This window comes from Myotis yumanensis, unplaced genomic scaffold (assembly GCF_028538775.1).
Source record: "Myotis yumanensis isolate MYYU_CA2020_CCGP unplaced genomic scaffold, mMyoYum1.0.hap1 SCAF_13, whole genome shotgun sequence".
In the NCBI taxonomy this organism is placed as follows: domain Eukaryota; kingdom Metazoa; phylum Chordata; class Mammalia; order Chiroptera; family Vespertilionidae; genus Myotis; species Myotis yumanensis.
The window spans coordinates 52,074,041-52,099,110 of NW_027223764.1; the positions used below are offsets into that span (position 1 = coordinate 52,074,041).

Genomic DNA, 25,070 nt, shown 5'->3' on the forward strand with positions numbered 1-25,070 from the left:
TCTTTAAAGTATTTACAACTTTTAATATGACACATTATCTTTTTAAAACATTCATTTGAATAGTGCATGTTCGAAAATATAGGGTTTTAACTAAAAATTTGACATCCAGTAAGGCCAACAGTTCATGAAACAACTGTCATTGAAAAGATCATTCATTACTTATAGTTCCCAAGGAGAAGGGCCTATGTGGGTGCCGCATGAAGAAACACCAAGGCCAGACAGGAGGCCGAGAAGAAGGGGGAATTGTGGGGCAGGGTCTTCATTGTGATTGCTACATCACACAGTGGGTGAGGAGGCCGGGTAAGCAGGCTAAGATTGGCTGGTTTCAATAATGTCTGCAGTCTGTGGGTATAGAGGTTCTCCCCACTTGGCTGGTACCTAGGCCTGAGGTTATGAGGGCAGGTGCACAGTTGTGCAGAGTGTGGGTGCTGATAAAAGAGGTGGTCAGGAGAGGAGCTCTGGATTGATTGGTTTGTATTTGAAAAAATAAAAATGAAACAACATGCTCATGAGCTAGTTGTTTTCTGTCTCTCAGAATTGGCTAACCCTGGGAGGGCCAGTTTCTTCAGGGCCAGCAAGCCCCAGATGTCAAAGCATCATAAGTAGAAAATAGAAAACATGGTTATTACAGCTTAAGATGCCAGAAGAGATGAAATTTTCTCTACACAATGTAGGGCCTAAAGCAAGATAATAATCTCTGCAGCTATCCCCATACACTTGATGTTACAAGATAGGAACTATTGCCATGGTGTGGCTAGAACAAAGAGTAAATCTAAATACTCCACATGCTTTTATTGAAGATTATATGCATATAGACCACAAGGACTTGGGGATTCTCAGAGACCTTAACATTCTATTCCATTCAGCGATAACCAGCTGCTTGAATCACTTTCCTTATGGGTCTGGTGTGGTTCATCTTGCTTCTGGATATCTCTTGCAGAGTCTTTGCTTGTGCTAATTCTTCAAGTGGCAAGTATCTTCTATTGCTTCTGTTTCAGTTGAACCTTCACTGTTCTTATCTCTTGGTACTAACCCTGTCATCTTCTTGGAGCCTGAAGCTCACTCCTTGCTGAGATACACTTGTCACCAGACCCCTGTTGGTATTACACAGTTGGACACAAAATTTCTTTCACAGCTAGATGACAGCTTGCTTCTCTTAACTTACCCGGGAAGGAAGGGTACATATAACTGTAGTATATGATTATCACACATCAAAAAGTACCCCCTACTGCTCTTTCTTTTGGCAAAGAAGATAAGACTCAAAAGTCACATTATGAAATAACAAAAGGAACCATTGACCCAAGTCTTTCTGACATTAGAGCTTATGAACATTTTAATGCACCACAATATCCAGTATTAAAGCTAGAAATCATGATAGGTTCATAAAATGAGTCAGTGTTTTTAGGGGTACTTTTAAGGTTCGTGCTGGAGGCTTACATATACTGGTTTTAAGTCTATATATTCCACCTTGGGAACTTATCAGCAAGTTTTTCTACATAGAACTGATGAGCCAAGTTTTCTCATTCATGCCTGTGAATTAAGGACACCTGGGATAACTACTGTCACTGAGAAAAGCAATATGTCAGTTACACCTACCCTGCTTGAGAAAGCTCAACGGCATTTGTAATAGGTGGACTTATTTACAAGATTCATTGGGTCAAGAGTTGGAGAGGGTTTAGGCTGAGAAAATTTGAATATCATAATGAGGAGGCACAATATGCTTACTAGAATCCCTAGTTATCCCTTTCATTTCTTTTATCTGGCTTCCCTTCCTCATTATACTCTTTGCACACTGTAAAGTTGATCAAAATTCCATTTAAATTGTAGTTGCTACACATATACAAGACTGTTCATTAGAGCACTGGTTATAACAATGCAAAACTGAAAATAATATAAATGCCCATGTGACATCACCATAGTATAGTGTACTATGCAGCCACTAAAAAGATGAGATTGACCTCTGAGACCTAATATACAAAAATTCCCATGATTTTGACTTTATTGTAAGTTTTAAAAGGCAGGTTAACAGGAATAATAAATGATCCATAGCTACATACAATGACATGATTGAATCTCACCAGTGATAACGGGAAAAAGTTAGGTATAAAAAGAACATATAATATGACCCCTTTATATAAACTTCACAAACCAGCACAGATCATCTCTGGTGCCAGAAGTCAGGTTAGTGGATATGCTGTAGACAAGGTGGTTTGTGGTTAGGAGGCGGTACTGGATGGCCTTGTCCCATTTCCTGATCTGGGTGTTGATTACCTAAGCATGTTCATTTTGTCAAATTTCCTCACACTGTAAAGTTATGAATTATGCATTTTTATATACATATTACACTTTGATATGAACTATATTTTAAAGATAGGAATTTGAATTTTGAAAAAAAATAAGACTGGATCAGAAGCACGAAAGGACTTTCTTAGATGGAGTAAGAGATGTGGCCAGCCAAGAGCATCAGCAACTAAATATCTAGGGGAACAGAAACTCTGAGTGAGGAGAGGGATGCTGACAAGTTACCAAAGCAGGCAGTGCAGGGCAGGGGCACAGGGAGGTCAAAGGGCAGGATCAGCTTTGCTGTTTCATTTCCAGCTCTAGTTTGCCTGTATCTATCTCTTCTTATGATGCATTCAGAGGCCACATGTAAAATGAATTAAGTTAAACATTATCAGCACTGACATTGATAAAGGAGCATGCATATTTATTAGTTATTATTATTTTATTTTAAAGAGCTTCGGTATATCTTTGTATCTGAGACCAATGAGTTTGATGATGCCTGTTTTAATTATTAATTTTCTTTTCCCACATGAGGACTTGAAAGTCATATATTTTCAAATGGTTTTAGTGCTACCTCTCAAAACCAACTTTCTCTATGGATTTTTTTTAGCAATATTTGTCATGATATATTAAAAGAATAGAAATGATGATGATGATGATGATGATGATGTTAATAACAGAAGCCACTTAAATGTTATGAACATTTTCAGTGAGCGAGGCACTGTGCTTATGAAATGCTCACAAAGCAATCCAGTGAGGGAAGTATTATGGTCATGGCCCCCTTTTCCACCTAAAAAACGGAGTCACAGATAATTAATAAAATTGCCCCAATTCACATAAGTATGAGAGGATGCCTAGAAACAGGAGCCTATTGTCTAACTCTTGACCTACCCTGTCCAATATGGATGCCACTGACCACCTGTGACCATGGAGCACCTGAAATGCGGCCGGCCTCAAATGAGATGAGCAGCCACAGAACACACACTGGATTCTACAGATTTAGTGCTAAAAAGATAAAAAGTAAAGTATTTTATTAGCCCGTTTACAGTGATTCCATGTGGAAATGATACTGGTTTAGATATGCTGAGTGAAATAAAATGTATAACTACAGTTAAGTTTTTTAAGTTTGGGGTCTCTTTTACTGCATCTTGGCTGCCTTAGAGAAATATGAATGTAGAGTCCCAGGGCTGGACACTCAGACCCCCTGCTCTGGGTGGGACTGGCTCGAAGGCATGTTTGAAAAGTTCCCGGATCATTTCTGATGCAGCGCCAGGGTAGAGATTCACTGCCCGGAGCCCAGAAGCCTATGCTGTGCTGTCTGACACCCCACCTGACTCAGGACAGCCCCTGATGTGACAGTTACAGCATGGGCCTGGGAAGGGCAAATAGCCACAAGGCTGTCTGCTTGAGCAGCTGTGAAATGGCTGACTTTGCAGATGACACTTGTAGTTCAGGCCACACTAACATTTGAGGCAAAGGGACTTGGGTGCCTTTAACTTACCTCTCACCTGGCCAAGGGTGGTGGAGACCCATTGAACCAGTCTGGGAGGGTTGGCTGTTACTATGGACCTGACTGTTCTCACGTGTGGCAAAGTGGACATGGTTTTAGTGGATTCGTCTTCTCACTCCATCAAAACAGGTCAAACACTAGAAGAGTCCTATAGGCCACTGGCTCACATTCTCCTCATCGCCAAGAAAATAACATGGTGTCCTTCTGAGTCACATATCTTGCTAGTGGAATGTGACTTTGCCAATGAACAGTGAATCCTGAGTTGTAAAACTGGGGTTAAGGGTAAAGATCGGGGACAGTTACTACAGGTTCAGGAAAATGAAACTCTCAGACCTTTTAACAGTGAAGCCAGAAGCCAAAGACTAGTTTCAACTTAGCACTGAAAACTCACCCATAGGTTTATTTTGATGCAATTTTCTTTTTACAATAATTTATTTGTGGGGGCAATAGCACTTAGAAAGCCAGTGCCTGTTAGACATACCAATGAGAAGACCCGGGGCTTTTCATGTTTTTTCCCCGCAATGTGTTTTAGAACATCCACTTATCTGCAGTCAGCCAGCGCTGCACTGTTTGGGGAAGCAGGGAGGGAGATGAGGGATTTACAGGGCAGGTTTACATCTGGTGGAGTGTGGGGGAAGGGGGTGGAGAAAAGGAAATTACAGGTTGAGAATGAATGTGTTTATGCATTTAAACTGTTATTTCCTTTAAATATCAAATTTTATGGCTAATGCACATCTAAAAGCACTTTGCATGGAAAGATGGTAAAATATTTTGAATGCCAACATTTTATTATGAAGCCATTCTTTTCCTTTTCCAAGTATTTGAAATGCTGCCCTTTCACAGTGGTCTGCAAAGAACAACAGGGGGGATTCCTGGGGTAAGAGGACACCCCTCCGAGAAAGCAGTGCCTATTTTTATTACCCCACCGGGCAGAGGATCAGCTGGAAGAACGGCATTAGACACCCGACCCAGATGCTGTTGAGTTCAACAAAGGCCTGCTGAGTAGCCTTTCCTGTGCAGGGCAAGCGGGAGCCAGGCACAGGGATCCAGGAATGAAGATGATACTCTTGACCTTGAGGGGCTCTCAGTCTTGGGCGTGGGAAGACAGATATGTGCATTATGGGAAGATGCAAAAAGGATATGGAAGGGGGAGCCAGACCTGATAGTGTTTATTCTGATTTTTTATGGATCAGGGAGTATTTCACGGTAGCTTGCTAGGGCTGCCCATAACAAAGTACCAAGGGCTGGTGGTTAAATAACAGACCTGTATTGTCTCACAGTTCTGGAGGCTGGAAGTACAAGATCAAGGAGTTAACAGAGCTGGTTTCCTCTGAGGGCTGTGAGGGGGGATCGGTTCCTTTGCTTTTCTCCTAGCGTCAGTGGTTTGCTGGCAATCGTTGGCCTTCCCTGACTTGTCCATGCATCATCCTGTCTCTGCCTTCATCTTCCCATGGCATTGTTCTTGTCTGCGGGTGTGTCTCTGTGTCCAAACAGTGGGATCATTGGTGAATATTGTTATGTTATGGTGACTTTTGCTTCTCGATGTAGACTTTTAACTGCAGGGTTTCAGATGATGAGTACTTGGATAAGAATCCCAGGGGTACTGTTAGGTTGCTCTACAATAAACTATTGGACTAATCATGTTTTCATGGGCACCTAGTGCTGGCCCCACATAGGGTCTTATGTGCATATGTTGAATATGAGATGGTCTGAGCGAAAAAGCTTTGTTCTTATATATGACTTACAGATGTGTGTGTGTGTGCATGTGTGTTTGGGTCCATATTTAAGCCTTACATTACCTGGATGCCAGCGCACATAGGGAAATCAGACTTAAGTTTGATGTCTTCCAGTCTTAATTAAAGTTGGTGGTACAAGGGAAAGATTGTCAAGAGTCAGTGGAATCCAAGGGCCCTATATTGGAAGGGATGTAGAGCCACCTTTTAGAACATTTCCCATTCCTTGACATACACAGGGACTTACAGTTCATCACAGTCACTCACACCTCTGTTCTTTTTCTTTATATATATATATATACATATATATATATATATATATATACATATATATATATATATATATATATATATATCAAAGAGGAAGGGAGAGGGACAGTCTCCTGCACACCCCATACTGGGGATCAAGCCCACAACCTGGGCATGTGCCCTTGACCAGAATCTAACCTGGGACCCTTCAGTCTGTAGGCCAATGCTCTATCCACTGAGCCAAACCAGCTAGGCCTCACACCTCTGCTCTTAATATCGAGAACTCTACTGAGAAATGGTATAAGAAAGAAGCAAATATGATTTTCTTGTGCTATTTTTTTCTATCTAGTATTGCTTCACAAGTTTTTGTGTAGAGACTTCCAAAATTCTAAAGACTCCGGTTTCCAAAAGCATTCTTTCAGGCAGCTTTGCACAGAAGGGCCCGAACTGTGAGCACTCTAGTTCAGCATGGGATGCCGTGGCCTGTGTGCTCTCCAGGAATTCTGTGTCTCTGGCAACAAGGAGTACACATTTCTTCTCTTCTCAAAGGGTACGTGTGAGGGGAATGGGAAAGACAGCCCAGGCCTCAGTGAGGCTCACTTGCTTTGCATCCTCCAAAATATCCTTATAGCAATTCGGAACCACTAGTTGAAAAATGCAGTTACTAAGAGTGAAAGCATAAGGAACTGTAAGTAAAGAAAATGACATAGAAGTAAATTCCATCAACTGAGGTCGCAGTGAACATACAGGAGGGCCCAGCGTCAGGTCAGCAGTCATTGCCTGTAGGTAAGGTTGGCTGCACACGAGAGAAGTGGAGCAAAGTCTAGGCTCCAGGCAAAAAGGGGGGGAAGAGGGAAACTGGCATTTTGTGCATCAATTCCATGCCATCCATTATTCTAGACACTTTATTTGTGCTCGCCTATTGAATCTCTTAACAAATAGGTGAGGCATGTCATTTTCCTCCATTTTATTGACCAAGACCATGGATGAGAGAGGATAAGAACAGCTGTAGTTGGTGTTTAAACCCAGGGGTACCCAGCAACCAAGCACATGCTCCCTGAGTGAAGTGGGCAATGGGGGGAGTTAAGGGGGGCAGGTAAGGGCAGCCCTGGTCTTTTTCAGAGTCTTAGACCAGGCTGCCTGCCAAAAGGACTTTCCCACTGGTCCTATGTCAGTTTCCAAAAATATCACTGTTACATCACCTCTAGTTTCCACCTTTATAACAAGAAATATGATCATATAAAAAGAGAGGAGCAAGTCCTGTGTGTAACGGAAAAGGTGAGAGGACCAGCGCTGGGAGTAGAGATAATGAAACGTCCTTTACTAATTCCTGTTTAAGCAAAGATTGGTTTTGTCCTCAAAAATGACTTCATAATCTGGATTTTTAAGAAATGAAATGCACAAATATTAGCATCCCATAAAATAATTTCAGTTACCATCCATTTGATAGAACCAAACTAAATTGCCAGTGTTTAGCAATTTGTTGTGCCACTGCCCCCATCTCCCCCATGACAGTTCTCTATGGTTCAGCCTAATCATTCATACCACTTGGAGTTAAGAACTACAATGCTATGTATCTTAGCTCATTCAATCCTCACGACTTCTCTACAGTGACGTTCATGGTAGCCTCAAGTTACAATTAAGTTATTCCCTGCTTTCTGGAGTTAGGCTGGAATTCTAGATTCTAAATCCAGGCCCAAGTGGTTTAAACGGGGTAGGTTTGGAGAAAGTGCATTTGATTGCAGCATGTGAATGGTACACGGCAGAGGACCCACAGGGTTAAGAGGGCGACCATCATGATTTCATCAGAGAGCCCAGTGACCGCCACGTCACTATATTAATGGACTCGATCTCATCTGGCCTAGCGGAAGTATCCAATATCCCATCCTAGAAAAACTCTGTGTGGTTTTTTTTTTTTCATAATATTATCATGTTTTGCTATGTTTGTTGTTTGGTTTTTACTTTTTTTTTTGTCTGGTTGGCTGTTCCTTTTTCATCTCCCCTGCAGGTTCCTTCTCCGCACTTCCATAAAAGTTTGGAATCCCTCGAGCCTCTATCTTAGCCATTCTTCTCCTATTACTCTTCATTTTCCCTTGGGACTATCTTATTGACACACAAGTGTCGCTATATGCATAGCCCCTAAATATTTCTATCCTGAGCCCTGCCACCTCCTCTTAGCCTAGATTTCCACGTTTAAGTGTCCACTGGGCATCTGTACTTGGATATCTTCCAGGCCCTTAAAACTCCCTGAGTCTACAACTGAGCTTGTGACTTTTTCTTCCGTGTCTGCCCTTCCTCCAATATCCTGTTGGTTAACAGCATCACCATCTAGTCCCTTATAGTCTCAACCTAAGTGCTTTTCATCTCTGTTTCTTTCACTCCCCACCACGATTGTTACTGCTGTCGTACATTCCTCATGCCTGACCTGGGCCATTATAATAGACTCCTAACAGGCTCTGCATTTACTCTATTCCTTCTAATCTTTTCCACTCATGCAGAACAAAGGAAACGTAAATATCATCACATCACACTCCTCTCCTTTCAAATCCTTCAGTACCTCCCTGCTGTTGCAAGGTCATGTTCATTGCACAACAAGTCCCCGTTGCCTCTTGCTCCACCAAGCTATTAAGGGAGAGCAAAGCGCCCATACAAAGACTCTGGGGTTTGGAGATAACCTGCAGATTCCTGAATGTGCCATTTTTATCTCCTACAGCAGGGCCTTTGCACAAGCGGTTTTCTCTTTCTGGACCACTCTCCTCATCCCCATATCTCTTGCCTACTTGGCTCCTAATTTTATACTTCAGATCTCTGACCTCTCATATCTATGAATAGGTCCATTTATCATATGCTTTCATAACATTACATACCTCTTGTTAGAACATTATTACAGTCAGCGTTTCATCATTGCCTTGATTCTAGGGGACTGAAGTTTAGAAAGTAAAGTGATAGATCTGTGGTTACTCAAATTAAAAGTGGCTAAAATGAAAGTCAAATCCAACATTGCCAGACGCTTGCCCCCTTGCTCTGGCCCCTCCCATGCTGGTCTTGTGCCCATGTGACTACACTCACCGTCTTTGGGGTTTTAATTTCACTCTTGATTTAAATTCAGAATTGATTTTGTGCATTTCCCCAGGCCATATTTGACTACCTTCAAATAAGAACAAAAACACCACAAAGATTTCATGAGGAAATCATTCAGTTTAGTGCATAAAATCTTGTTTTATGTTTTAATGAGTATTATTATCCATCATTTTCATAATTCTTTTTATTGGCACAGGCCAGGTGGGGTAGCTTATCAGATGCAAGTCATGCTTATCCCATTGCAGTCATCAACTCGCAGCAATTAAGTGAAATGGAGTTCTTTATAGTCGGTGCAAGTAAGTATTTGTTTCCAAGTTCAAATGGAAAATTTAATGAGCTTACAAATGTGGAGATAGAAAGGATTGCATTCTTTAAGGTAGGAATGCTTCCAAACCAGGTGCCAATGACACATTCTGTAATCTCTTTAATTTGAATCTTTTCAAACGTAAAATGTAAACTAAGACTTGCCAGGGCCCCCTGATTGCCCTTCTCCGCTTATTCAGAAATCTGGAGAGTGATATTTCTCTTGGGTTTACTTTCTGTTTTCTGACAGTCCAGTCAAAATAAAACAGAAGCAAAACCTAAGAAGGGAAAGAAGAGGGGACAGTTCTAAATCTTTGTTTCCCAACACACTTCTGTAGGAAAAAGGACAGAAAAATTTGTCATGTTTGAAAATAGTGCATGGTCCCAGGAAAGAAAGTAAAAAAAAAATAAAATAAAATAAAATAAAGGCACTAGGGCCTAGAGATTGGGTTCTGCATGTGGAGGCTTTAATCCACGTCTGTGTGTCTGGTCCGGATTTGCTTAATTAAAGATGGAGTCCTGCAGTTGACTTTGCTGGGAGAGGAACATCACAAACCATGGACTCATTTTAGCTGGCCCTGGAAGGTTCTGGGGCATTGTGAAAACACCCCAACAAGTCCTGGTATGGGGATTACTGTGGCCATGAGCCAACTCTCAGCCAGTTTTCTGGCTGTGAATTGGTATCACGCAGAATCATTGACCGGCTGCCTCCTGCATGCCCCCCTACTGGAGATTGAGTGGACAACCCAGGCATGTGCCCTTGACTGGGACAGAAAACCAGGCAGCTCACCATTGCAGGCACGGAGCATGTTGAAAACTCTATATAAATCCAACCATGTAGAGTGTCTTCCTGGAGTCTGACCAGACAACCTGAAAATCATCCAGAAAACTAGGGCCTGGCAGTCAGATGGCATGGGAAAGAAGAACCATGAGAGTATCTGCCTGTGGGCAGATCATGCTACAGTTTATTCAGAGGCCTGGGAACACATGACTTCATCATTTTCCTCTGACACTTCGCCCTCTGCAAAGGACTTAGGACAGAGTCGCAGCAAGGAGGCCAGGTTTGGATGGGAAAACCCCAATGAAAAGAGCCAGGTGCAGAGTTCAGGAAAGGGTGGGGTCAGTTGCCGGAGGTCAACTTGGAAAAGGAGGATTTGTGTGAAGCCTGGGAGGACATGGGGTGAACAAAGGAAAAGTATTAAACCTTAAGAGCATCCCTGGGTGAGAGTTGCTATTTCAGGAATAACATAAAGCAGAAAACCCCTATAAAGCCTGAGATAGCTATGTATCTATTAGGTAACAAGTCTTGGGATGTCACTCTGTGGGAAGAACCACAGCTGGTGCTAGAGAAGCAATGGTGAGTCAAATGAATAAATCAACAAAAACATGGTCTCTGCGCCAATGGTGCTTACAGGGCAGGGCAAGGTTTTTTGCGCTGGTGACATTTAATTTGAGATCAGAAGGTGAGTAGGCATTTAAAAAACAAACATGGAATAGTATTCCAGAAAGGGAAAAAGAATAGCATGTATCAGGTTCTAAGGAGTTAAATGTCAGGTATGCTGGAAGAAAAGGATAGGAGATAGTATAGGTGGATGGTGTTGTATCAGGCGTATCATTTGTATCATGTATATCCTTTATGTGTCCTTATATTCTTTGTCCCCTCTGATTAATATGTTTTCAACTATAATTGACATAAAAATAACACTTATTTAAAATATATAATTTGATACACTTTGACATAAATATTCACGCATGGAAACACCATATTTAAGATGATAATATATCTATAATTCTCCAAAGTTTCTTCAAGTCACCCCCATCCCCAGTTCCTCACTCCAGGTATCCACTTGCATGCTTTCTACATACTATAGATTGGTTGTCGTTTTCCAGAATTTTATACAATTAGGATAATGCAACAGGTACATTTTGGGGGAGTCTGACTTGCACTCAGCATAATTATTTTGAGACTCATGTGTATTGTTACTTATATCAATAGCTCATTCCTTTTTATTTCTGTACTAGGGGCCTGGTACACAAAAATTTGTGCACAGGTGGGGGGGTGTCCCTCAGCCCCGCCTTTGCCCTCTCGCAGTCTGGGACCCCTTGGGGGATGACCACCTGCTGGTTTAGGCCCACTCCTCGGGGGATTGGGCCTAAGCTAGCAGTCAGACATCCCTCTGGCAGCCTGGGAGCCCTCGGAGGATCTCCATTTGCCAGTGGAGAGCAGTCCTAAGCTGCAGTCTGACATCCTTAGTGCTGCTGAGGAGGCAGGAGAGGCTCCCACCACCACCGCTGTACTGGCAGCCGTCAGCCTGGCTTGTGGCTGAGCAGAGCTCCCCCTGTGGGAGCGCACTGACCACCAGGGGGCAGCTCCTGCATTGAGCATCTGCCCCCTGGTGGTAAGTGTGTGTCATAGTGACCAGTCATTCCCAGTCTTTCTGCTGTTAAGGTCAGTTTGCATATTACCCTTTTGTTATATAGGATAGAGGCCTGGTGCATGGGTGGGGCCGGCTGGTTTGCCCTTCAGGTTGGGGGTCCCCACTGGGGTGCCACTGGGGTGCCTGGCCAGCCTGGGTGAGGGGCTGATGGCTGTTTTCAGGCTGGCCACACCACCTTTAGGATGGGGGGTCCCCACTGGGGTGCCTGGCCAGTGTGGGTGAAGGGCTGAGGGCCATTTTCAGGCTGGTCAAGCCTCCCCAGTGACAGAAGCTCCCAGCCTCTCCTTTTTTTCTTTTTCTTTTTCTGGGATTCATTTACCTTCTATAATTGAAACTTTGTAGCCTGGAGTGGAGCTCAGAGTCGGCCAGGGCTTGGCATCCTCCATTGCCAGGGGCAACCCAAGGCTCCAGCTCCTTGGCCACGGCCTGCTGAAAGCAGGTATCTGGGGTTTATTTACCTTCTATAATTGAAACTTTGTTGCCTGAGTGGAGCTCAGAGCCGGCCAGGGCAGGTGGGAGGGAAAGCCTCCTGCACTCCAGCTCCGTGGCCACAGCCAGCTGAAAGCAGGTATCTGGGGTTTGTTTAGTTTCTATAATTGAAACTTTATTGCTTTGAGTGTAGCTTAGAGCAGGCCATGGCAGGCAGGGAACCTTGGCTTCCTCCATCACTGGAGCAAGCAAGCCTCCTGCTCATTCCAGCTCCATGGCTGCCGGCCGCCATCTTTGTTGGCAGTTAATTTTCATATCTCACTGATTAGCCAATGGGAGGCATAGCAAAGGTATGGTCAGTTACCATGTTTGTCTATTACTAGGTAAGAAGATAATATCCCATTGTATGGATATAGCACAATGTGTTTATCCATTCACCTGTTCGTGGGCATTTGGATTGTTTCCACTTTTTTGCTATTACAAATAAAGCTGCCATGAAAATGTATGTACATAATGAGCACTTTCATAAGTCTTGGGTAAATCTCTAGGAATGTAATAGCTATGCATAAGGTAAGCATATGTCTAACTTTCATGAAATCATTTCTTAAGTGGTTATATCATTTTACATTTCTACCAGCAGTACATGGAAGTTAAAATTGTCCCACTTTCTTGGTACAGTTATTCTTTAATTTTAAACATTCTAATAGGGATGCCATATAGCTCCAAACAGATTTTCAATTTCATAATGATTAATAATGTTTGCATTTACAATCTATAAATATTTTATGTATGTATTTGCCATCTATATATCTTTGGGAAAGTGTTCATTCAAATCTTTTTTCCATTTCAAAATGCAGTTGTTGTCTTCTTATTGAGTAGTAAGAGATCCACTTATATTATACCATATACAAGTTAATGTTATTGAATATATATTTTTTGTTGAACAGACAATGTTTTTGAATATATTATAGATACGAGTCTATATTTTGAAGAGCAAACACTATTGACTTTGATGAAGTCCATTTTATTGATTTAAAATTTTTCATACTTTGTATCTTTTGTATTGTAGTTAAGAAATCTTTGCCAAACCCATGATTACTAAGATTTTCTCCCATGTTTTCTTCTAATAGCTTTATAGTATAAAATTTTACATTAAGGTCTCAAGTCAAGGTTCATTTTTATGGATATGGCTATACTACTGTTATAATGTCATTTTTTAAAAGATAATTTCCCCTTTGAATTGTCTTGGCATCTTTTCATAAATCAATTGGCCACATATTATTTGCATATATTCCTGGACTCTCTTGTCTGTCTATATGTAGGCCAATACCATATTGCCTTGATTACTATAACTTCATAATAAGTCTTGGAACAAAGTAGTTTAAGTCCTTCAACTTTGATATTTTTGGCTACCAAAACATTGTTATGGCTACTCTAGAGCTTTTGTATTTCCACATAACATTTAGAATTAGCTTGTCAATTTCTGCAACAACAAAATTCCTCCTGAAATTTTCAGTAGAATTGTACTCAATCTATCTATTAACTTGAGGAAAATTGATATCTTAATAATATTGAGTCTTTCAATCCATAAACATGATGCATCTCTTCATTTATTTGTCTTTTTAAAATTCTCTCTATAATATTTGGGTAGTTTTCAGTGTACACACCTCATGTATCTCTATGTGCTTTATATTTTTGATGATTGTGTAAATAATAATTACATGTTAATTTCTGATTATTTGTTGTTATTAAATAGACACATATTTAATTTTTGTATCATCTATCATACAACTTAAATTATGCAAAATTGCTATGCTTCCTTACTAGTTATACTAGCTCTTTCTTTGTGGATTCTATCAGCTTTTGGCATAGATGATCATGTTTTCTGAGAACAAAGATGATTTTTCTTCTATTTTCCAAAACTGAATGGATTTAATTTCTATATTTGCTTATTCCACTGACTGAACTTCCAACACAATATTGAATAGAAGTGGTGAGAGGGTATATTATTGCTTCATTCCTAACCTTAGGGGAAAAGTATTCAGTCTTTTACAATTAGGTATAGAATATATATATATATATATATATATATATATATATATATTCTTCATAAGTGTGATGAAGTTCCCTTCTACCCCTACTCTTTGAGAATTTTAATCAGGAATTAATGTTAGACTTTAAGTAAATTTTCCATCTAATTAATAATTAAATTATTTTTACTGGCTGTTAAAATTGTGAATCACATTTATTAATTTTTAAAATATTAAACTAACCTTGTATTCCTTATATAAACCCCACTTGGTCATGATGTGTTACTTTTAACATCTTGCTGGATTTGATTTCCTAAACTTTTGGTGAGAATTTTTGCATCTATGTCAAGGAGGAATATATGTCTGTAATTTATTTTCTCTTATGTCTTTGTCTAATGTTCATCTAAAGGTAATGTTGGCATCATAAAATGAATTGGAATGTTTTCCCTTCTCTTACTCTCAGTGATTGTGAAGACCCTGAGATGGTAGAAGACAATTGGATCTTAAGGAATTAATCTTTTAAAAGATAGCATTTTCTCTAATTGAATTATTTTCTTACTTTAGTGTGCATAAGAAACACCTGAAGATTTTATTTCTTTCTATTATTTTTAAGCATATCCTCAAGGGAGGGCATTTTGAAAATACACATTTTTATTGATTTCAGAGAGGGAAGGAAAATGAGAGAAAGATAGAAACATCAATGATGAGAGAGAATCATTGATTGGTTGCCTCCTGCATGCCCCCCACTGGGGATCAAGCATGCAACCCAGGCATGTGCCCTGACAGGGAATTGCACCTTGACCTCCTGTTTCATAGGTTGATGCTCAATCACTTTTCTTTTCTTTTTAATTTAATTTAATTTAATTTTTTCCACCACCATTGAAAAAAATTTTTTTTTTATGTAACAAATTTGATATTTATTAACCTATTAATAACTTTAAGCATAATCACATGCACATACATATATTTACATATATTTGGCACATTTAAACTAAAGTACATTTAGAATTCATTTATACTTACATAAATATATTAAAACTAGAGGCTTGGTGCACGAAATCATCTCTAGGCCTGGCTGGCGATCAGGGCCAATCGGGGCCTTCCGGCTGCCAGCCAGAGCCTTCCTTTCAGCTGCCAGCCAGGGCCTTCCTTCCCCGGCTGCCAGCTGCTGGTTGGGGCCTTTTTTCATTCCATGTCGCCCCCTGGTAATCAGCGCATGCCATAGCAAATGATCAAACTCCCAGTCGAACTCCCGAGGGGACACTTTGCATATTAGCCTTTTATATAGATAAGTTATTTAATGAGAACTAAATGGCATGGGAAAACTGATTTAAAATAAAGTATTCTTTTTTTTTTTCCGCTTAAAGTATTACAAAGAGTATTACATAAGTGTCCTTTTTTCCCCGCCGCCCTTGACAAACCCCTACCCTCCCTTACCCCCCAGTGTCTTATGTCCATTTTTGAATAGACATTTTTATTCAGAAGGTCCAAAGTGGATCCTTAGTTGACATTTACAAAGAAAAACAAATATCCCCCCATTATTCTCTTATAGTAGATCTGTGTTCTGAGGGTTCCTAGTCTATTCAGTGGTTCTCAAAACATGTTTCACAGACCAGCAACATCAGAATCACCTGGGGATTTTTTTTAAATGCAAATGTTCTGTCTCCACTTCAGACCTACTCTGGGAGGGAAAGTAGGTGGCAGTCTGCCCTTCAATAACTCTCAAGGTGACTCCAATGCATACTAAAGTGTGAGAACTACTGCATTATGTTAATAAGAACGGATCAAGAGGAATAGAGGCGCAATTAATTTTGTATATTTTGTGTTATGCATCGAGATTATTTCTTTTATACTGACTTCTTTTTGTGTGTGACAAATATGAAAGATCTTAGAGTCAGGAAGGAGGGTAAGTCAGATGTTTGAGTAGTGTGGAGAATGTATGGATAATCTTTAGAAAAATGGAAAGGGAAGCTGATGAGATTGTTAGCCTCTATTGGATGTCTGCTTCAGCAATGTGATTGTCAACCTTTATTGATGTCTACTTTCCCAGTTGTGCAATCTTCTCTCCAATTCTGAACTATTCAAGGTAGAGGGGTGAAAAGGCAGTTGCTTGGATTTTTACACAGTTATTTTGCCAAATGAGTAAAGGGGAAGGAGAAAAGGATGCAGTAGTGAGGGTATTTGCAAGAGAATAAATGACTGTAATCATGTACCAAAGTCTGTATGCTGTATAAGGAGAGAAATGAAGACAACAAGAGGACAATAACAGAAAGAAGGTTCCGAGATCTTTGGGTAAAAGGTCTTGATGAGATGGAAGAACTGTTTCAGTAGATATATTTCAGAAAATGAGCTGGGAATATAAATAATAATGGCTGAGAAGTGAAATGCTTGTTTATGAATTCTGTTGTTTTTATGCGATAAGAAGCTATAAGATATGGTCTTGATAACAGCAATTGAGATAATAGAGATGCCAGATCATGGGTATTGAGGAAGTCACAGAATGGGTGAATAAACATTCACATCCATATTAAAGTTCTTTTTCATTAGTGATGCCAATCATAATCGTGGGTGAATGACAGCCAAAGACCAAATAATAAATGCAGTGGCATCATAAAATAAATTGGAAGTCATCACTGGCACAAGAAGGCTCTGATGGACTCACATTTGTTTCTGTAGCAGATTATTTTGAACCCAACCATCATTTCAAAAAGATATGCCCGCCATGTGTCCTAACGTCATGCAATGTCTTTTGATAAGATACATAATTGTGATATGTGAGTATGAGTTCTGACTTAGCCATGCAAATCAAAATGTAGCAATCAGCTATCCTGTAGACCACTGCCAACAAATTGCATGCTAATAAGTTCCTCATGTTTTCCCTATTCATGACAGGATCAAAAAAGTTTGCTTTGAAAGGAGATACCAGCTTAAAAGCACAAGGACGAAGATTGTCTCAGCTGTGCCCTGCTAACATCCTTTCTAATATCTCTTTTCAAATTCACAGAGAGTGAAGACGTTTATCAAAGGCAGGTGCTGTCAATTTCATGCATCATCTTTGGAATTGTCATCGTGGGCATGTTCTGTGCAGCATTCTACTTCAAAAGCAAGTAAGACCATTCTCTCAAGTGTTAAAAGGTTACTTCTCAGAGGAAGCACTTTGTCTTTTTTAAGTTCTCAGTCTTTGCTCCTGACAGAGGGATCTTGTAAAAATGGGCCTATCCAACATCTAGAGTAACTTAGAATTTTGTAGACTGTGGTGAGTGTATATGCCACACTTACATGTATGTGTGTGTGGTTTATCTTTGATGCACATAGCTATCATCTCTCTTTGTGCTCATAAAAACTCTACATTCTTTGCACATTTTGATTACCTGCCAGAATTAAAGTCTCAACATTTGCCTGTGACTAAGGAGTTCACACTCTTGTGACCAGAGAGGTCACACTGCTGTAGACCTAAACATTATCAACCAGTATCTATTGTTTTTCTTTAAAAAATCTACATGTTTTCTTTCATAGTGTTTTTATATGATACTCATAAAGGTTTTAGCCAAATGTTAAATATGAAAAATTATAAAATCTATTTTAGTTCCCCAGCTGGTATACATATCGCAAATATACCCTATACTTCCTTTGCCAAAAAACCAGACCTTCTGCCCATGAAGGTACTTATTTTTGACTAATAATGTAGGCTAAAATATACAACCATATACAGCTATGTAATTATATATGTATATCTACATATATCTTTATTTTAAATAAACTTTGGTAAAGGTATTTTATTTATGATAATAGCATAATATGCACTTGAAATAGGAAATACAGATAGACATACTATTTTTTGGTTTCTTGTAAGGCACGTAGGCCTGAATAAGTTGGCACCAATTCTGTTCCTATAGCTTGTTGAAATCCAAACCAAAGCTTCATTGCTTTTCATTGACATATATTTTTCTATCCAGTTGTTCTTCTAAAAATGGACCATTTTCCATATATAGCCTATTATACCTGTCTGCATAAATGTTGATCTTCAGAAAAATAATGGAAACTCAGGTCTGAATCCAGAATTAGTAACTATTATGTTTTAATAAACTAGTTTAGAAAAGGTTTAGATTTTCAGAATTACTGTGAGAGAGTACAGAGATTCCATACACCCAGACTCAGTTCCCATTATTGCCTTATATGAGCACGATGCATTTAATATTGATACAATATTACTTACTAAAGTTCATACTTCCAGATCTCTTAGTTTTTACCTTATGTGCTTTTTTGTTCCAGGGCTACATCCAGATGCCACATTACATTTAATTATTAGATCTAGGCAACTCTTAGCTGTGATGTTAGTGGGTTTTTTTTTTTTTATTGCTCATTTTATTTTTTTGCTCATTTTGTATTTGCTTTTTATTGCTCATTTTATTTTTAAAATTTTTATTGAATTTATTAGGGTGACATTGGTTAATAAATTTATACGGGTTTCAGGTGTTCCTGTTCATTTTAAGCACTTATTCTTTGTCAGAGACACTGAGCTTTTCATGTATTAGCTCCCAGTCCTCACGACAATAGGAATTGTGTGTTATTGCTGCATTTTTTAAAATATCAGGATTCAATTTTAAAATATTAAGTTGTCAAAGCCACACAGTAGAAAATTGCAGATGGAATCATTTTTTTTTTTAAATGATTTTTATTATTTTTCAATTACAGCTGGCATACAATATTACATTAGTTTTAGGGGTACAGCAGAGTGATTAGACATTTATCCCTTACCAACCGATGGGGCCTTTGAAGTTGCACTGTTCTAGATTCAATCACATGCTTTACACCAACCACACTGGCTCATAAATCCTTTCACTGGCTGGTGAAGCTGCTGGAGGTGAATGAGGAATGCCCTGCTCTGGTGCAACCGGAGCACTTTTTAATTTTATTTCTTCAGGGAGGCTACAGGGCACAGCGGCTGTGATTTTGTGTTCACATCTTCAGGCTGCCACTTGCTTGTTATGAATTCTTAAGCAAATTACATCCAGTCCCTTACCTTTGATTTCCTTTTTGGTAAGATGGCCAACATATAGCTCCCTTCCAGAATGTGTTAAGGATTAATGGGATAATACTGTCAGAAGGACACCACAGAGCATAAAAGAGTAAGTACTCAGTGAGGCTTGCTATTGTCCACAGCCCCCTTTTCCACTGGGGAATGTAAGGGCCGGGTAACCCCAGGAGAAGAGTGCGCCCTGGAGCAGGAGACAAGCAATCACCTGACAGGGCGGTGAAGCTTCTCCATGCTCCTGCTGTGGGCGAGGAAGAAATGGTGTATTTAACAATAGCAAGTTATTATGAAGAAGTACTTCATTGTTCTTATTAGAGTATGATTTTTAGTCGTACCACGTTTACATGGAAGATTGATGATCACGCTCATAAGACTGGCGAGCAGCTGGGTAACCTGGGCCTTCGGTCTCCAGGGCAGCAGTGGGCTCTGGGACACCTCCTCCTGCGGCGCAGTGAGCTGTCCAGGGTTTAATGGAAACCTGTTCAGTGTCAGTTTCTTCTGAGCCAATAGAGGAACACTCTTCCCGAGCTTGCCTCCTGCCTGCCCAGCTGGGACATGTTTTCATTAAAAACAAATAAATAAGAAAATGTGAGAAGAGTAAAGTGATGATAAAAATGGAAGCCTTTCCCAGGTGGAAATTATAGTTCTCATTAAGAGTATAGTTCCTTCTTCTGTACGCTTTCCAGGCACGGTCTTCCTTTACTGTTCTTTGCCTGAGAGGAATCCACACCCCACACCAGGCATCTGATCTACACAGCTGAGGGCAACGTGCACTGTGTGTGTGTGTGTGTGTGTGTGTGTGTGTGAGTCAAATACATGTTAGTCTTTATTAAAAGAAAACTAGGTATTAGGTTTGTTTTGTAGAAGTAGCATCATTCATTCACACACTAAATAAGACACTTCAATCTGCAGGCTGACGCTCTATCCACTGAGCCAAACAAGCTAGGGCAGTATTTACATATTTTTAATATAGAAAGTATACAGTTTTTCTGAACTGAATCCACTTTCTAAATCATTTCCTGTTGGTGAACATGCATTTTTATAACACCCCGACCCAGTGTTCTCTGCACTGACTGCTGGAATTCCAAGTCCCCTCCCAAACCCTTGATCAGACTCCACCTTGACCTTTCCTCACTTTCATAGAGTCAGGTTGTTTCCATGTGTGTACATTCTTTACCTCATCTTGAAAGCCCCAATTTCTAGGATTGTGGGACCTCTCTATCATTGGTTTCCAAATAAATTCACTTGAACCTCCATCCTGTATACCAGGATGTACTATTTCTGGTGAGAGAAAGTCAGGAGTTACAAAAAAAAGCTCACATTCTCTTGGTCACTTAAGTTTGAATCCCCGTAATCCCCCAGGTTCCACCACTCTGGTCCTTTCTCCATTCTCTTGTCACCCTTGTTATGGCATGACCTCAGCAGATAGAATATTATAGCAAACTGTTAGCTGAGGAGGTAGAAGTGACAAACACCGTCTTGAATTTAGAAGGTTTTCTAACTGAATGAATTAAAACCCAATGACTCTGAAGGACCCAATGGAAGAAATTCTCATCACTCCCAATAAATCAATACATTCCCCCAAGTAGCTAACAGAACTATTACTTGAACTTTCAATCTGGCTGATATGGCTCACATGCAACTATACATTCTCATAGGTTTTCTTTTTACTTTCAACTCACATGGGTAAGCAGGTTGAGACTGGCTGTAGGGGTCCTTAGCAGACTTTGGAAATGCAGGACATGATTCAACTCTAAGAATGGAAGGGGATGGGGGAGGAGGTATTCCAGGAGCAAAGGCTGGACGAATAATGATCACAACTGGGAAAACACAGGAGGAAAATAAGTGGGAGCTACTGGTACACAGCAGAGATGGTGGCCAACGGCTCTGACCGCCGGTTATCACTCTCTGAAGTAAGGTATTGTAGGCCACAAAGAAAGCCTCGTAAGGACGGCAGCCAATGCTGAGGTGTGCTGCTATGATGCTCTTCAGTGGCGAAGGGCTTAGTCCCCCAGTGGCTAGAACACAGTTATGCTAGGAGTTACTTTTCTCAAGCACATACTCTGCCCTGAGATAGACCACAGTTGGTGATGGTTCAATGTGAGACTCTGAAGGTGTAGACTTTTGCCCCACCATGCGGTGCATGGCCAGGCCAGTTCCAGAACTTGCTGTGGGGTTTACTGAGATCTGCATGGCATCCCAACCTCTCCCTCAGTTCAGTCCTGTTTGCGTCCCTTTGCTTCTGCTGGTGCCAATCCGAGGAGCCCTCCCTAGTAAGAATCCTGCACACTCCTTCTCAGTGTCTACAGCCCAGGAACCCCACCTGCAACATTGCAAGTGTTTTCCAACAGACTTGTGATATCAGATATGCCACTACTTACATTTCAGTTCCTTCTGAAGAACTGAGCCAGAGAAACTTAAAAAACTCAGTTTACTATGCAATGTTGATACCGACCTTGCTGGCTAGTAGGGTTCCAGTGTGCAATGTCTGCATCTGGTCTTCCCCGGAGCAGGTGTTCTCATGAGAGGGTTGATGGCACAGCGATCATTTCCTCTGTTGGCTGTTACTGGGGAAAGGATGAGAGCAAAAATGCGCGTGCCCGGGAAAGGGCAGGGATGACAGAGAAGGAGGCAGGTGAGTCGGGACTTGAGTGAAAAGGAAGGAAAGGAAAGGAAGTGATAAAAGGACTTAGGAACTGTTCTCAAACATTTTATAAACAATTCCTTCAGAAATTTATATTTCCCAAACACCGAATTATGGAATCACTGGAAGATAGTGTTTCTTATCTTTAATTCTTAGGAGCGTAAGCCCCTCTCGCTGCTTCATGATGAGTTACTCAGGTGGAACTTTCTGATCTTCCATTTGCTTCTTCAGTGAATTCCTGATAGGGTTTCTTAACTATGATGTGCTTCTAAAAATGCTGATATGATTGATTTATTTTTAACAATAGGCTACAGATGAGCTGTTAGGAAGTAGATACATAATTACAACTGGATTAAAGTAATTTAGAGTAATGGAGATAAAAGCCCCCCAAATAATTGAAAAGATGAAAGAAATATTTAAATAGAGTGCATCGCACTGGTGTAAATTCAAAACCTCCAAATCCCGTGGCAAATGCTGAGAGATACAGTTCATACGATCTTTTCTTTGCTCTCTGAGCCAGTGTTCTAATTCCTCTGCAGCGTCTGCCCCTGCACGCTTGCTAACTGGTGAGCCGGGGAGGAGCTCAGCATTCTGCATGTGCTCTCACGTTTAGTTTCCACAGGATGCATGGAAGATAGCATTTACAGACTCCATTTGCAGATGAAGAAACTGAGGCTCAGGGACGGTTAGGAAATCAATCTCTTGATTTAGGAAATCCGAACGAAACTGGAGGGTGGCAGATGCAAGTCCCAGCCCCTCTAAGACCTGAGCCCCAGCTCTGCAGAGAGCAGCCTGCTGGGGGCTCCCTGCAAGGCCAGCGCTCTGCTCCACCAAAGCTCTGTCCTAGGCAGGGCCGTGGGCAAGAGGCAGAGTTCAGGGCAGATGACTCTGCAGAGGTTTTTGTTCGCTTGCTATTATTTGTTTGCTTGTTTTATCGGTGCTGAGTCTTCTGCTGATAGATAGGTGCTGCAAAGCCCTTGGGACAGAGCAGCTAATAACGCAGTGATCTGTTGCATCTTGCTGCTATAGCCAGCCCACGTATGCAGGCAGGAGTCCTTTATCTGGAGTCCGAACACTGAGAGTAGGCTCAGCCTTCCCCCTGAGAAGCTGCAGGTCCACGGGCAAGTGCTTTGCCTGTTCTGAGTGGCGGTTAAGAGTACAGAATATGCGGCCACACTACCTGGGTCTGCATCCAGCTTTATAGCACTTCCTGGCAATGTGAGTGTGGGCAAATAATCTAACTTCCTGTGCCTCAGATTTCTTATCTAAATGGGTACGAAGTAATCCCTCATCTCACAGCATTATTGTGAAGAATAAGTGAATTGATAGATGGAAAACATTTAAAGTGATTTTGGGCCCTAGCCAGTTTTGCTCAGTGGATAGAGCATCAGCCTGTGGACTAAAGGTCCCAGGTTCGCTTCCAAACAAGGGCACATGCCTGGGTTGCAGGATCGATTCCCAGTAGGGGGCGTGCAGAAGGCAGCTGATCAATGATTCTCATCATTGATATTTCTGTCTCTCTCTCCCTCTCCCTTCCTCTCTGAAATCAATAAAAATAGATTTAAAAAAATAAAATGATGTTTGGCACATAATGGACACTATTTAAGAGTTAACTGTTTTTGTTATTTACAAAAAATGTTTGCAAAGGGGTAAAGATCTTTATAGGCAGAGTTGATGATAACAATAATGAGCTGGTTCTAAACTATAAGAAAGAAAATATACACTCATTATGGTACATATGCCAGCTATGCAATCAAGCTACACACGCTTGACTTGTAAAGATACAAATGTGACTTTGTAGTATGTTACATGTATGTGGCTGTTAGGTCCAAGCTTCCTGTTTTCCACTGGTCACTTCTCCAGAACATTTCCAATTCTTTGCAGCTGACCACTCAGGGTGAGGGACCCTTTGCATCCATGAGGGCAGGGACCATCCATTACATTTCTTTCCGCCTTCAGAACACCGCTGGGCGTGAGTCCCTGGGAGATGATGGGCAACACCACCTTCTCTCCAAATTGGAAGGAGTTCTTGGTAGAGTTGAAAATGAGGGAAGGATTCCCTTTAAAAAGAGAATTAAACTGAGTTTCCTCTAGCTTTAGTAAATGACAGATGATAGGAATGAATGAAAGGAACAATATGCATAGCATACATGTATGTAATGATTTATTCATTTATTTATTTAAACCTGCAGAAAACAAGCTAAACAACTTCAAGAGCAGCTGAAAGAGCCGCAGAGTGGTAAAAACTACAGTCTCAAAGCATCCAGCACAATGGCAAAGTCAGAGCACCTGGTGAAGAATCATGTGCAGCTGCAGAATGTAAGTTACAGGCCTCTGCATCTCTTCCCACAGCCCTCCTCAGTGGTCCCAGGCCAGGCAGGGGTGGGGAGCCTGCAATCAGACTTGTATGTGTATTTTTACAGTTCTTTGGAGATTTTTTTTCTTAAATCATCTTGCAGTTCCATGTGTGCACATGAACGAATACATGTACTGGATAAAAGAGAAAAGTTAAATCTCAGTCTGGATTACAATAGGTAATATAAAGTCGTCTCTGGAAGCAAAGAGAGCTTCAGTTGTTTGTTCCATAATCACTTACTGAATCCTTACATTGTGTCAGAAATTGTGCTGGGCACCAGGAATACAATGTTCCCTACCATATGGCAACTCATATATATTGTAAGAAATACAAACACCAGAATCAGAGATGTGTAGGCGGAGATGGTTGCTATTGCAACAGAAATTGGAGAAGGAACCAAAGAGGAAAGGGGAGAGGGGTCAGGTGGAGGCTGCCTCTTAAGAAAGTCAGGCTTGAGCTGAGTTCTGAAGAATGTGAAAGGTTCATCAGATAGTCACAGGGCAGAGATGGGAGAAACACTCAAGTCATGAATCCTAAGAACGCACCTCCAAGGGAAGAAAGGGGTGTGAGAGAAGGCCAAGGTGAGAGAGGTGGGAGGTGGGCGTTGTGGACCCACAGTCAGTACTTCTAACAACTTGAAGTTAAAAGCAAACTCTTGGAATCGTACATCTTTCTAAAGTAGTTTTCATCTTTTCTGAGATAGACTTCAAAATGCTGAATCAAAGGCAAGTGGATACCGCCTAAGACATACTGAAATATATCTCTCAGGGTAGCCATTCTGCCCCCGCACAAAGTTGCACTTCCTGATTCTCAGGCACAAAATGAAGGGACAGAGGGCACAGTAAAAATCCAGTATTTGAGTGTAATAGTCAATCACCATGACACATTCCACCCCTCCAAATGCATAAATCACTGGGAATGTATGCATCAGTTGTGACTCTAAGATATCATTACCCAAACAGTTACCATTTTGCTGGGC

At 40.8% G+C, this 25,070-nt stretch overlaps 1 protein-coding gene across 4 annotated transcripts in view; it reads left to right on the plus strand.

Moving 5' to 3' along the window:
- The window catches only part of NRG3 (neuregulin 3), a 1,067,761-nt gene that overhangs the window by 1,008,347 nt on the left and 34,344 nt on the right, over window positions 1-25,070 (plus strand). For all 4 annotated transcript variants that reach the window (XM_070433103.1, XM_070433106.1, XM_070433104.1 and 1 more), the window contains exons 5-6: window positions 17,061-17,163; window positions 23,928-24,054. In XM_070433103.1, the coding sequence (XP_070289204.1) occupies window positions 17,061-17,163; window positions 23,928-24,054 (230 nt within the window). The remainder of the gene's footprint in view (window positions 1-17,060; window positions 17,164-23,927; window positions 24,055-25,070) is intronic.